The 15,149-nt window shown below is 38.2% G+C and overlaps 1 protein-coding gene across 6 annotated transcripts in view; it reads right to left on the reverse strand.

Moving 5' to 3' along the window:
* TPX2 (TPX2 microtubule nucleation factor) overlaps positions 1-15,149 on the reverse strand; it is a 56,325-nt gene that overhangs the window by 31,089 nt on the left and 10,087 nt on the right. For all 6 annotated transcript variants that reach the window (XM_032858939.1, XM_032858938.1, XM_032858942.1 and 3 more), the window contains exons 2-4: positions 9,103-9,279; positions 7,104-7,226; positions 1,705-1,831 (exon numbers count right to left, since the gene is read on the reverse strand). In XM_032858939.1, the coding sequence (XP_032714830.1) occupies positions 1,705-1,831; positions 7,104-7,226; positions 9,103-9,208 (356 nt within the window). In that variant the 5' untranslated portion in view covers positions 9,209-9,279. The remainder of the gene's footprint in view (positions 1-1,704; positions 1,832-7,103; positions 7,227-9,102; positions 9,280-15,149) is intronic.

Raw genomic sequence — 15,149 nt, forward strand, 5'->3', positions numbered from 1 at the left:
CCTAAACATCAAACAGAAACCACAGAATCAACCAGTAGCAATCTCTTAAGATCTCTTGTGATATATGGTTGGTTGAGATTTCACAGAATTCTTTGATTAAAACAGGCTTCTTTACTCGGGACACCTGGGAGGCTCAGTCAGTTAAGCATCCAACTCTTGATTTTGGCTAAGATCATGATTTCACGGTGTGAGATCAAGCCCCACATCTGGCTCCACACTCAGCACTGAGTCTGCTAGAGATCCTCTCCCTCTACCTCTTCCCCCACTCACATACTCACTCTTTCTCTCAAATAAATAAATAGATGAAATCTTTTTCAAAATAATAATAAAAAATAAAATTAAAAAATAGTAAAATGGGCTTCTTTATCAAAAATGATTAGGATAAGCTTATATGATGCTATCCTCAAAAGGCAATATCCTTATGCCAACATGAAGCTTTGTAAAGGGTAACTTCATCACTTCTGAGCAACAATACACATTATTATCTATATATAAATAATATCATTTGCCATTTCTCTTCCTTGAAGATATTCTAGGTAACATCAAGGTATAAAGCAATAGGGGTGTCTGGGTGGCTCAGGTGGTTGGGCATCCAACTCCTGATTTCAGGTCAGGTCAGACCTGAGGGTTGGGAGACTGAGCTCCGCATCGGTCTCCGTGCTGGGCTTGGAGCCTGCTTAAGATTCTCTCTCTGTCCCCCACCCCACACTCACTCCCTCTCTTTTAAAAAAAAAAAAAAAAAAAGGATACTGATACAAATACAACATTCAAAGACATGAAATGTTTTTATTTTGTTTTTAAGATTTTACTTATTTATTTGACAGAGAGAAAGATCACAAGTAGGCAGAGAGGCAGGCGGGGCGGGGGGAGCAGGCTCCCTACTGAGCAGAGAGCCTGATGTGGGGCTCGATCCCAGGACCCTGAGATCGTGACCTGAGCCAAAAGCAGAGGCTTAACCCACTGAGCCACCCAGGCGCCCCAACATGAAATGTTTTTAGATCACCAGTGTCAAGACTGCAGCTTAACCCATCCACCCATCCTTTCATTCATTCAAGTATTTATTCACCTTCTGCTCCTGCCAGACACTGTTAGGCACAGTAAGAATACATAATGTTTGCCCTTATGAAATGTACTTAAAACCTATAATCAGGAAAAAAATATCTGCCATATTTACATAATTTACACAAGTAAATTACAATCCATATTGATGGTGCAAACAGCAAGAGCTTTGGAAACAAACTGATCAGTCTGAATTCTGGCTCTGATACAAACTTCAAGCAACTTAGTACCTCTAACTTGCTTAACAATAAATTAAGCATACTATCTACAACTCATAAACATTATAAAGATTAAATGAGGTAATATAAAGAGTCTAGTAGGGGCGCCTGGGTGGCTCAGTGGGTTAAGCCGCTGCCTTCGGCTCAGGTCATGATCTCGGGGTGCTGGGATCGAGTCCCGCATCGGGCTCTCTGCTCAGCAGGGAGCCTGCTTCCCTCTCTCTCTCTGCCTGCCTCTCTGTCTACTTGTGATCTCTGTCTGTCAAATAAATAATAAAATAAAAAAAAAAAAATAAAAAAAATAAAGAGTCTAGTATAGTAGGTATTATAGTAGGTAGTATAGTCTAGAATAGTAGGTATTCTGACAATAATTATTCTTTGAACATCATTAATATAACCACCACTTTGAGTCCTGAAACAGTCTTACCTCTGAGGCTGCACTGGAGTATATTTTGAGATGGTTCCCTTGACTTCCAAGGAAGAACAAGCATTTGATGGAATGGACTGTTCCGCCAGATTTTCTTTTTCTGCCTCTTTGTAATAAGTGTTGTCAACTGTGGGAGAGCAAAAACTAGTCAGCACTCAAAATCCCAAGGAAAATGTTGGAGAGACATATAGATACATACATATCTATGTGTGTGTGTGTGTATCCCTTCTAAGCAGTGGAACCATTAGTTCCAGTGACATCTTATACAGAAGTCCAATTTATAAAATCTACTTTGGTTGAAGCAGAAATGTAGGATCTAAGGCCTATCTGTCAGTCTAAGTCACCACCTCAGAAAAAAGCAGCTCTGTCTTTAAATGCTGATACAATCATATTATCTGGCATTATGGTTATACCCACCAGCTATTCTCCCCTCCAGAAATTAAAAACACTGAGAGTTAAAAGATATAGCATTTGAGAAAGGGGAGATAAGGGTGGGAAGGGGAAGGAGTTACTTTATCATAAAATATTCTTATGTTACCATGGCCATGATGGAACAGAAACAAAAAAGTACTATAAGAATAAGGAGAGAAAAAAAAATAATAAGGAAAAAGAACAGTCAAGTAAAGGGGAAGAAATAGCATTTGCTGGTATAGCTTATGAACTGAGCCTTGACAAAAGAAAAAAACCCTAACCAAATAAATGGAAGAAAAGTTAGCATGAAATGCATGAAAACACACTTCATGCATTATTTATTCTAGAAAACAATCATTTGGCTCATTCCCTAAAGAAATTATTTTCTGGAGGGGAGAAAAAGAAACAAACAAACAAAAAAATGATAGTGCATTATATCAAGGCTACAATAGAGGCACTTAACCCATTTAAAAGCAGAGATGATTAAATTTTTTAAAATTAATGTAAAAAATTTGATATAAAATTTTTACAGGGCACCTGGCTGGCTCAGTCAGTAGACATACGATTCTTTTTTTTTTTTTTTTTTAAGATTTTATTTATTTATTTGACAGACAGAGATCACAAGTAGGCAGAGAGGCAGGCAGAGAGGGAGGAGGAAGCAGGCTCCCTGCTAAGCAGAGAGCCCGATGCGCGGCTCGATCCCAGGACCCTGAGATCATGACCTGAGCCGAGGACAGAAGCTTAACCCACTGAGCCACCCAGGCACCCCTAGACATATGATTCTTGATCTCAGGGTTATAAGTTCAAGTTCCATATTAGGTGCAGAGATTACTTAAAAATAAAATCTTAAAAAATATATATGATATGTTGCCTATAAAAATGCACTTAAAATATAAAGATACATCATGCTAGCACTAATCAAAAGAAAGCTGGAATGGATATAACATCAGACAATGCAGATTTCAGAGCAAAAAATATCACCAGAGATAAAGATGACCATTTCAAGATGATAAAATGATCAATTCCTCAAGATGCCAAAACAACCTAAATATTTATGTATTGAATAAGAGAACTTCAAAACACACAAAGCAAAAAGTAGGAGAAGAAATAGAAAAAACCATGAGTATAGCCTGAAATTTCGATCTCTCCCTCTAATTTATGGAACAAATTGACAGAAAAATCAGTAAGAATCTAAGTCATATGAGCAATTGTGTAAGGCTGTATTCAATAAAACTTCATTAACAAAAATATGTTGCAGTCAACTCATCAGAAGGACATAACAATAGTAAACATATATATAAAAAATAACGAAGCCCCAGATACATAAAGGAAAAACTGAAAAAAATTAAAGGGAGAAATAGACAATTCAATAGTATAGTTGAAGATTTCAATATCCCCATTTTCAATAACAGACAGTACAGCTAGATAGAAGATCAATGAGGAAATAGAAGATTTGAGCAATACTACCAACCAACTTGATCCAAATTGACATTGATGTAACTCTCCACTCAATGACAGCAGAATACACATTCTTTTGAAGTGCATACAGAATATTTACCAAGACAGACCATATTCTGGGCCATGAAACAAAACACTTAAAAGGATTCAAGTCATACAAGTAATGTTCATTAACCACAATGGAATTAAATCCCTCAAGAAATCAGTAACAGAGACAATTTCTAGAACCAATCCCCCCTCCATATATTTGGAAATTAAATAATATACTTCTAAATAACAGGTAATTTGGAACTAGTAGAAACACAAACTACCAACATTCACTCAAGAAGAGATAATCTATATCTCTTAAAGAAATTGAATTTGTAGGGGCGCCTGGGTGGCTCAGTGGGTTAAAGCCTCTGCCTTAGGCTCAGGTCATGATTCCAGGGTTCTAGGATCAAGCCCCACATCGGGCTCTCTGCTCAGCAGGGAAGCCTGCTTCCCTTCCTCTCTCTCTGCCTGCCTCTCTGCCTACTTGCGATCTCTGTCAAATAAATAAATAAAAATCTTAAAAAAAAAAAAAAAAGAAATTGAATTTGTAGTTAAAAACATTTCTACAAAGAAAACTTCAGACCCAGTTGGGTTCAATGCTGACTTCTACCAAACATTTAAGACATAATATCAATTCCATGCAAATTCTTCCAGGAAAAATGAAAAGAAGGGAATATTTAAAGTAAGGTCAGCTTTATTCTATCAAAATCAAACAAAGGCTTCACAGGGAAAACCACAGACCAATATCCCTCATCAATAATATAAGAAAAATTCTCGACAACAATGTAGCAAACTGAGCCTAAAAACATAGAAAAATACCATCATGACCAACTGGAGCTCATCCCAGAAATGCAAGGTTGGCTTAACATTTGAGGCACCTGGGTGGCTCAGTGGGTTAGAGCCTCTGACTTCGGGTCAGGTCATGATCCCAGGACCCTGGGATCGATCCCCGCATTGAGCTCTCTGCTCAGCAGGGGGCCTGCTTTCCCCTCTCTCTCTGCCTGCCTCTCTGCCTACTTGTGATCTCTCTCTCTCTGTGTCACATAAATAAATAAAATCTTTTAAAAAAAAATTGGAAAATTAGTGCAATTTAACATATTAACAGACCAAAAAAAGAAAAATACCATATAATCATCTCAATATAAGCAGAAAATGCATCTGACAAAATCTCACATCCATGACAAATAAAAAATTATCAACAAAGCAAGAATAGATGGGAACTTCTTCAGCCTGATTAAGGGTATTTATGAAAAAAACTATAGTTAATAGCACACTTTTTTAAAGATTTTATTTTATTTTTTTGAGAGATAAATTTATTTGAGGGGATGGCAGAGCAGGAGGGAGAGGGACAAGAAGACTCCAGGCTGAGTGCAGAGCCTGAGGCAGGGCTCAATCCTACCACCCTGAGATGGCAACCTGAGCCAAAATCAAGAGTCAGATGCTCAGCTGAAAAAGTCACCCAGACACCCCCAACCACAGTTAATGTCATACTTAATGGTGAAAACCTAAATGCCACAACAGGCATGTCTACCCTCTCCACTCCTATCAATATCTTACTGAAGGCTCTAGTCAGTGCAATATTCAAGAAAAAGAAATAAAAGGGATATTTGCAAAAATAAGTAAATAAATAAGGGATATTTGCAGATGACATGATCATCTGAAATCTGATGGAATCTAGGGGCACCTGGGTGGCTCAGTTGGTTAAGCATTCCCTTAGGCTCAGGTCCTGATCCCAGGGTCCTGGGATAGAAACCCCCTCTGGCTTCCTGCTCAGCCGGGCATCTGCTTCTCCCTCTCCCTTTCTCCCAACCCCACCCCCAGCTTGTGCATGCGCATTCATGCTCTCTATCTCTCTCGTTCACATTCTCTCTCTCTCAAATAAATAAGTAAAATCTTTAAAAAGAAATAAATAAAAGAAATCTGATGGAGTCTACAAAAACCTACTAAAACTATTAAGTGAGTTTAGAAGGTAGCAGGATAAAAGATCAGTATATAAAAATTAGTCGTATGCCTTTGTATTAGCAATACAATAAGAAATTAAAATTAAAATAGAGGTATGAAAAGAACTTTGGGAACACAAATACAGGAAATTAGTTAGAGAAAAAAGGGTATTTGAGCTGGACCTTGAATGATGAGTAGGAACTTTTCATATATATTAAGAGGTAGAGGGAACAAAACTAATAGGTGAGAATATGTAATATGAAAGAACACAGACTCTGAGGGGTCTAAGGGGCATGTACATAAGCAGTGTGTATGGTCTTTGGCACATGACAGGCCCAGAAGAAGTCTCTTGCTTTGGGGCACACCGTTGACAAAACAGTCTTGAACTAACAAATTAGGAAGTATTATATATTCTTTTAATTCAAGAAAGTACAAAGACCACCAAAGCAACAGAAAATCTGCCACACATAATGAACTAATGAAATTCACCTGAGGATACAGCACTCAGGCCACAGGCATTCTAAGCATGTCAAGTGAAACAAGCAATACACTTCTAATACCTTCTACAAGAAAGAGAGTGGATGCAAAAATTCAGCGTCCTTGTCCTGATCCCAAATTCAACAGATGTCATCTGTACTCATGAATTAATTATCTGAAAGTCATCCTAGTAGCTTAGACTCTGTAAACTAGAAAAGTTCACTAAAAATACAGCTATTTCCTGGTATGACTCCTCTAGTTAATGGTCTAATTGAAGCCAGTTTCAGATTTACCTATAAGAGTCATAGTCAAATGTTCGAAATTAATTGTGATGATGGCTGTATAATACTCTATGAATATACTATAAAAAAACATGGACTACGGTGAGTGCTATGAAATGTGTAAGCCTGATGATTCACAGACCCATACGCCTAGGGCAAATAGTACATTATATGTTAATAAAAATAATTTTTAAAATAAATAAATAAAATAAAGTAAAAACCAAGCCATTAAAAAAAAAAAAAAACAACTCATGGAAATGTAACTTTAAGTGATTTGTACAGGTGAATTATATCTAAATATAGCTATTATTTCAAAAAAAGAATCATTTTTAACTATGATCTCTTTAAAAATGCTTTTGTTCTTTAAAAAAATGCTTCTTTTGTTCTTATCAAACAGACAATATTCTGCAGATTTAGTAACCACCAGTCTAAATGTCAATTATCTTTTAAAATCAGATGCATGACTCAAAGAACCCTTGTACAATGGCAAACAGTACGTTCTTCTCTCCTGCTGTTTTGTTCCCAGTCAGACTCAGGTTAGGTTAAATCTTGTCATAAAAAGAAAAGAGTTATATATCTGGCAATAAAAGTCAATGTTAGCTTAAGTTCTAAGAGATTAAAAAAAAAAAAAAAAGTATAGTGCATCATTAGTGTCACATTCACCATGAAATGAAGTAGCCCACTTCACCAATAATAAACCAAAGGATACAACATTTAGGTAATTCCCCAGATGCCTCAGGCTCTTAATACACTGTTTCACCATTCTACCAAGGACCTTTTTTCTAAGATGATCTTTCTTACCTGGTCTCAAAGGCGTGACAATAGCTTGCTGAGGATTAGGCTTCCTCAGAGGGGTTTTGCCCTGAAAAAGCCCTGCTATGCCATTCTTTCCAGGAAACTTATTCTCCAAATTGGCCTTCTCCTCTGTGAAAAGGTAAGAGTGTCATCATTTAAACAATCAGCAAGGAAGTAAAATAAATCAGTACCCTGCACATTTTTTTAAATGGGGCCTAAACCCTTCTACTGGTACACTTGCAATTCATTTGTTAAGTACAAAGTTCTAGTGATCAAAAAGAAATGAGTACACATTATACGTCAGAGATAGAGACTGTAAAAACTATCAGAACTACCACTAAAACACTGGCAACACTGAACAATGTATCATAGAAAAGAAGTGCAGACTCTGCATTGTGAATAGCTACTTACTTTTACTTGATACACATTTGGACCATATAAGCATGAACTGGCCTAATACATTGTGTTCCTCTCAAAGAAAACTGTAGCTATTAAGATCTGCAGGGCTTAAAAGGGAAGTACTATGGTCTATTTGAGTTGAGGTTCCTCACCCACAGTGGCAAGAGGTGGGTGTGTGAGGATGGAACAGACCTAGGCTCTCTCAGGAATTTTATCTTAGGTTCTGTGGTGCCCAAAAGTTAACCCAAAGCAGTGAAACGTCTCTTCTACCAAAAGCCTATCAACAGACAGAAGCTTTAGGAATATGGTGACGCCCAGCAAATAACACTGAGCATGCATACCCTGACTGCAAATATGTAAAGAGATAAGATTATTAGGAAGAGAATTAGAAAATAATATATTAGAACTAAGGTGGTTTTGAAAGAATAGTGGGGTTAATTTTTCTTCTACATTATATTTAATAGTGTCATTGTACTAATATTTCCTTTTTTTTTTTTTTTTAAGAAACTTAGATAAAGAAATAGATAACCCAGACTTCTCCTTGGGGTTTCAGTAAAGCAGAGACACAGGGAACACCCCTGTAGGGCAGCTGGCCCTCTTCTCCACCCTTCCTCAACATCACTTTCAACAGATCCCTCCTCTCAGGATCCCCCTGGCATACTATTAAAGAAGAGAATGGCATGTGCCATCACATTTGGATACTGCATTATAAGTAATAAGTGCAGCTGCAAGGGACTCATTTTTTTCTCCCATTACATACTGATTTTCTTTTAATATGGAGGATAAAGACATGAGAAAGAAAAAAAGGAAGAGATTCTAGGAACTACTAACCTGACATATCAGTGATCTCACCATATTATTACAAAGTAATATGAAAATATAACCACATTCTTATTTATTGTTGGACTAGTGTCAGAGTTTGTGTCAAATCACATTACCCAACATCAGTTGATCCCATCTGCTTGGGGATTGGGTTCTAAGTAGCATAATCCCTCCAGCCAAAAAAGAATTGGTAAAGCGAAGAGGGAGGTAACTGCAGTTACAAAAAAGTAACACAAGAATCCTTGTGATATTAGATCTGTTAGAACTGTTCAATATCTTGACAGTGGGAGTAGATACACAAACCTACACAGGTGATTAAAAATTGCATAGAACTTACTACATAAATGAATATGAGTACAAGTGAAATTGAGAAAATCTGAGTTAAGATAGGTAGATTCTATAAATGTCAATATCCTAGCTATAATATTATATTCTGTGCCCAGTGATAGTAGAGCAAGTTTTTATGTGGCTGCCATCACGACAGAATGTTTTGAATGCTAGAGTTTCACTGAACTTTGTTTCATCTGGATTTTCCCATATATCCCTAAAGATTAAACACTTACCATTCTTAACTGCAAAATAACATTAATTTGTACTGATAGTCCATTTCCAAAACACTGGGCATTTCAATTATTTCTATCATATCATGGATGATAAAGTATTTTGGTGTAAACAAGAGTTTATATTTTAGTTATTTTCTTGCAATTCCTTCTATTTTTTGAAAGGTACTCAGAACAAAGCAAGCCACTAACCCTTAGAATGGCCAGAGAAAGTCAACACTTACCAAACCAAGAATCTATGTTTTGGGTATCTTCCTCATCATTCAAAGAAGTAAAATTGATGAAGTCCGTGGGAGCGTCATAGGAATAGGAAGTTTTAACTTGCGACATTGTCCCGTGCCTTGGCACCGAAGAGCAGATTTTCCCCAGTACTCGTGTCCCTTCTTTCAACAGATCACCTTCTAATGAAAGAAATGGTTCAGAAACTCAGTTGTACATTAATCTAAGGTATTGATTCCCCAGCAGGTACTTTGCCTTTACTACTACATGTGCAATTCTGAAAATGATCTGGACAAGTTGCCTAACTTTTCAAACCAAACTAAAAGTTAACTTCTGGGGTACCTGAGTGGCTCAGTGGGTTAAGCCTCTGCCTTTGGCTCAGGTCATGATCTCAGGGTCCTCAGATCCAGCCCCTTGTTGGGCTCTCTGCTCAGCAGGGAGCTTGCTTCCCGCCCCCTGTCTCTCTCTGCCTGCCTCTCTGCCTACTTGTGATCTCTGTCAAATAAATAAATAAACAAGCAAATAAATAAAAGTTAACTTCTCTTTTTCTTTTTTTTTTTTTAAGATTTTATTTATTTCTTTGACAGAGATCACAAGTAGGCAGAGAGACAGGCAAAGAGAGGGGGGAAGCAGGTTCCCTGCTCAGCAGAGAGCCCGATGCGGGGCTCGATCCCAGGACCCTGGGATCACGACCTGAGCTGAAGGCAGAGGCTTTAACCCACTGAGCCACCCAGGCGTCCCTCTTTTTCTTCTTTTTTAAAGTTTTTTTTTGTTTGTTTGTTTTGGGTTTTTTTAGCAATGTCTACACCCAACGTGAGGCTCAAATCCCAAGATGAAAAGTCGCATTCTCTACTGACGGAGTCAGGCACCCCAAAAACAACTTTTCTTTTTTGGTAACTTGAAGACACCCCTTGAGATAAATATGTTGGAATTAGAAAGAAGCAAAGTTTGATGAGTACCTACAACATGCCAGGCAAGCACCATATTGGGTGTTTTACATTAATTATTTTATTTTCCCTCAATCTACCATTTTCTCACTTCTAGCCTCTCCAATATCCAATTTACTCTCTTTCTCTCTCTCTGCCCTGAATAATCCAATTTCTGTCCTGAATAATTCAATTTCTGAAACACGCCATTAAATTTTATACCTACCAACTAAAATCTTACTCATCGGGGCACCTGGGTAGCTCAGTCGTTAAGCGTCTGCCTTTGGCTCAGGTCATGATCCCAGGGTCCCGGGATCAAGCCCCATATCAGGCTCCCTGCTCAACAGGGAGCCTGTTTCTCCCCATCTAGCTCCCCCTGCTTGTGTTCCTTCTCTATCTCTGTCATAAATACATAAAAATCTTAAATAAATAAATAAATAATAAAATCTTACTCATCATTCAAAGTTCAATTTAATTCTCTACAAACTTTCCTACACTCCACCTATCATACAAACTGTTGCCTCTCCAAAGCCATAGTGCTTTAGCATCCAATTCTATGTTAGTTAACTATACAAATGCCTCTCCTAGAAGACTGTAAGTTTCTGAGAACAAAGATGGATTTTACTCACTTGTATATACCTCATCCATCAAGATACATAGAACAGGATCTTATATATAGTAAGAGCTCAATACATTTTGCCAACTACAGGCTTTCTTTCCTTAGAAATATCTTCATAAAAATACTATTCCTGGGCATGAAAAGAAAAACTTTAAGAAATACATAAAAGGAGATGCCTGGCTGTCTAAGTAGGTAGAGAATGTGACTCTTGATCTCAGGGTTATAGGTTCACGCCCTACATTGGGTGTAGAGATTGCTAAAAATAAAATCTTAAAAAAAAAAAAAAAGGCACATGCCGATTAGATCAAAGGAATAAGTCAAAGATAGGGGCCCATCCCTACTCCTATATACAAAGTTCTACACTGCCCTGTAGAAACCTGTGTGGGTTTAAAGTCAATCCCCACTCTAGCCCTCTGTGGTTAAGAAAATATCTGAAAGTAGTCTGAAAAACAGCCTGAAGGACACACTCACTGGCAAATAATTTCCCTATGAAACTCAGTGAGCCATTTGTCTTCATCCAGGGAACAACATGTACTTAAAGTATTCTGTATCTTGGGAGAGAAGTAGATACCAGTAATCACTTGAATTTACATTTATAAACTTTTTTTTTTAAGATTTTATTTATTTGACAGAGATCACAAGCAGGCAGAGAGGCAGGCAGAGAGAGACAGAGAAGGAGGAAGCAGGCTCCCCGCCGAGCAGAGAGCCCAACGCAGGGCTCGACCCCAGGACCCTGAGACCATGACCCAAGCCGAAGGCAGAGGCTTTAACCCACTGAGCCACCCAGGTGCCCCTTGAATATACATTCATTAAGTATCTTCTTTAAGCTTTTATTTTATTATAAAAATGCATGCTCATTAAAGAAATTAGATCACAAAAACACCTTTTATTAAAAAAATAATAATCTACAATGCCACACAATTTCAATCTATCTCTCTCTCTCATTCTCTTTCTACACATATACACACATATATATGAATCTGCTTCACATATTTTGAACGTTTTTCATGTCAATACATACGGGTATTTTATCAATTGATGACTGTACCGTAATTTACTTATCCCATATTTTTAGGTATTTCCCAATATTTTCGCTTTAAAGACACTACTAGAAGACTATCTGGGGTGCCTGGGTGGCTCAGTCAGTTGAGTGTCTGCCTTAGGCTCAGGTCATGGTCCCAGGGTCCTGGGATCGAGCCCTGCATCAGGCTCCCTGCTCAGCGGGGAGTCTGCTTCTCCCTCTCCCTCAGACCCTTTGCCTCCCCGCCACAGCTTGTGCTCTCTCTCAAATAAATAAATAAAACCTTAAAAAAAAAAAAATGGAATGGCTGCATTTATGTGGAAACGTTCCTCTAAAGAGCAATAGTTACTTTTATTACCAGAGAGGTCTGCCAGTTCCCCAAACCATCACCAGTTCTGGGCACTATAACTCTCAGTGCTCCTTTTCTTTATATTATACCACCATCCCTATTCTCTGGGATAAATTGTGAGCTTAGTTACACCCAACTTCATTGCTCAGTGGTTTGGCCAATATTTCATTAGCTTCTCTCAGTGGACTGGGGTAATTCAGAAGGTACTTGAGTGCCTCAGAAATATTTGTTCTAATAAATACTTGGTTTACTTAATGACATCAATCTATATACCAGAGAACTTCATCTTCTCATGGTCTCTCCTATTAACTCATTACAGTCAGAACTCCACAGACACCTTTATAACAATGCCCCAGTTGAGGTACTTAGGTAGAAATACGATTATCTTGGAATTGGGAGGAATCTTAACACCTAACTTTTGCAGTTTATAGATAAGGATTAAAGCAAAAAAGGCTCTTTCAAGGTCACATGACAGAAATACTAACAATCATGGTAAAAACAGTTACCAAAGGTACTTATTATATGTACCAGGTGCCATGAAGTACTAAATTCATATTATTTCTAATACTCTCAACAATCCTGTAAAACAGCAATTATTCCCATCCTACAAGAGGAAGCTGAAGAGAGAAATGACTTGCCTAATATCGCACAGTTATATAATGGCAGAAGTAGATCTAGAACAGAGGTTCCTAACTCCTTTACAATGTTCTTTCCACATTATTCTGCCCTCTCACCCTGTGAATTAGAGAAGCATATTAACATAATAAGGCCTTTAACTGCATAATAGTACTGTATTTCCTAGTAGATCCATTCTCCATAGTCTTTTGCCCTGAACAGAGGAGTCCTTATTATTCTCATTCTAAATTTTTCACTTTCCCCTATTTCTACTTTCATTGTTCAATTTAACTCAATAAGCCATTTGTTAGCAGTCCACTCTTACTATACACTCACCAGGGGCCTGAAGATATGGGCTTGATGATACTGGAGCTCCTTTCTCACTAATACCCAAGGATAAGACTCAGTCTCATACAAAGTAGATCTAGTCTCAGATACAAAGGAACTTAAATCTAGATAGGAGCTAAGGTCCTGGCACACCCAATAAATAAGATGGTATGTAATATTTAAATTACATCGTGCTAAGCAAAATAAGTCAATCAGAGAAAGATAATTATCATATGATTTCACTAATAAGTGGAATTTAAGAAACAAAACAGAGTGGGTGGCTCAGTGGGTTAAAGCCTCTGCCTTCGGCTCAGGTCATTATCTCAGGGTCCTGGGATCAAGTCCCATGTTGGGCTCTCTGCTCAGCGGGGAGCCTGCTTCCCCCTCTCCCTCTGCCTGCTGATCTGCCTGCTTGTGATCTCTCTCTGTGTCAAATAAATAAAATCTTTGGAAAAACAACAACAACAACAGAGGATCATAGGGGAAGAGAGGAAAAAATAAAACAAGATGAAACCAGAGAGGGAGACAAACTGTAAGAGACCCTTAATCATAGGAAACAAACTGAGTGTTGCTGGAGGGGAGGGGGATAAAAGGATGGGGTAACTGGGTGATGGACATTAAGGAGGGCATGTGATGTAATGAGCACTGTGTTTTATGTAAGACTAATGAATCACAGTCCTGTACCTCTGAAACCAATAATACATATGTTAATTAATTGAGTTTAAATTTTAAAATGTTTTGAGGGGACGCCTGGGTGGCTCAGTGGGTTAAGCCTCTGCCTTCGGCTCAGGTCATGGTCTCAGGGTCCTGAGATTGAGCACCCCCACCCCTGCTCAGCAGGGAGCCTGTTTCCCCTCTCTCTCTGCCTACCTCTCTGACTGCTTGTGATCTCTCTCTTTGTCAAATAAATAAATAAAATCTTAAAAAAAAAAAAAAAGGTTTTAGGGGTGCCTGGGTGGCTCAGTTGGCTAAGCATCTGCCTTTGGCTTAGGTCATGATCCCAAGGTCGTGGGATCAAGCCCCATACAGGCCCCCTGCTCAGTGGAGAAGCCTTCTTCTTTCTCTCCCTCTGCTGCTCCCCCTGCTTGTGTTCTTTCTCTCTCACTGTCTCTGTCAAATAAATAAATAAAATCTTTTTTAAAAAATGTTTTTAAAAATATATAAATAAAACAAAAAATAAACTTTCATTCAACTTTTAAAAATATTTAAATTATACTGCATAAGCTATAAGTATAAAGAGAATTAGAAATTAATATGGCTTAAGCTATGATTAAATATTTTTCTTTGAACATCATCTAAATAGTAGGAAGCACCTACTATTATAACGAAAGTCACCACCTTGATCACCACCTTCCAGGCTTAGAGTGGCTATGGACAGTTCTGGCCAATGAGAACAAAGTAGGAATTTGCTGAGGGATTCGCAGGAAAACTTACTTTCCTCATACAACCACAGCCTTGTTCCTGCCATCTTCCTTCACCTTTTTTCTTGCAAATGCAATGGCTAGAGATATAGCAGCTCATGAAAACAAGTGGATGGCCAAGTAAATAACATTGGACCTGACATTGCTGAGCCACTGACCTGACCACTGATCAAATATCAGCAACCACCTACCTCCAGACAATAATACTTTTTGTATGAGTCATTATAGTCACATCTTCCGTCATTTATAGCCCAAAACAATCCCAACTAACATAGAAGTCCAGAATTCTAGACCTGTCTCTGGCATTTACTAGATACATATGACAAAGGCAAGTCACTCCACCTTTCTGCCTACTTACTTCCTATAAACAAACAAGAAAGCATTTCGAGTGCTATAAAATACACTACTGTTCTTACAGTATCATCACTGCCTTTAGACGTAGCTACTGATACCTCTCCTCTCCTTGATCACATTTGTATTCAAAGGGCACTCACTGAAAGATTCCCCAGTGACTGACAGTGGTTAAAACTCCCCTGCTGCAAGGAATAAGTTTTCCTGTTCTTGTGAACAAACATGCTGGAAGACATGGGAAAATCTTGGATTCCCATGATCTTAATGCCTAACCCAGGTCACTGGGAACACTTCCCAGGCAGGAATGTAATGAAGACTACTAAAGTTGGGGGAGGGAAGAGGCAGGAATGTAATATGCAACAACCCCAATTAGCTTCCTAAAAATCATGATTTCCACCAAAGCATGCTACTGAAAACCACCTG

This window comes from Lontra canadensis, unplaced genomic scaffold, assembly GCF_010015895.1.
Source record: "Lontra canadensis isolate GAN:19392208 unplaced genomic scaffold, GSC_riverotter_1.0 scaffold16, whole genome shotgun sequence".
Lineage (NCBI taxonomy): Eukaryota > Metazoa > Chordata > Mammalia > Carnivora > Mustelidae > Lontra > Lontra canadensis.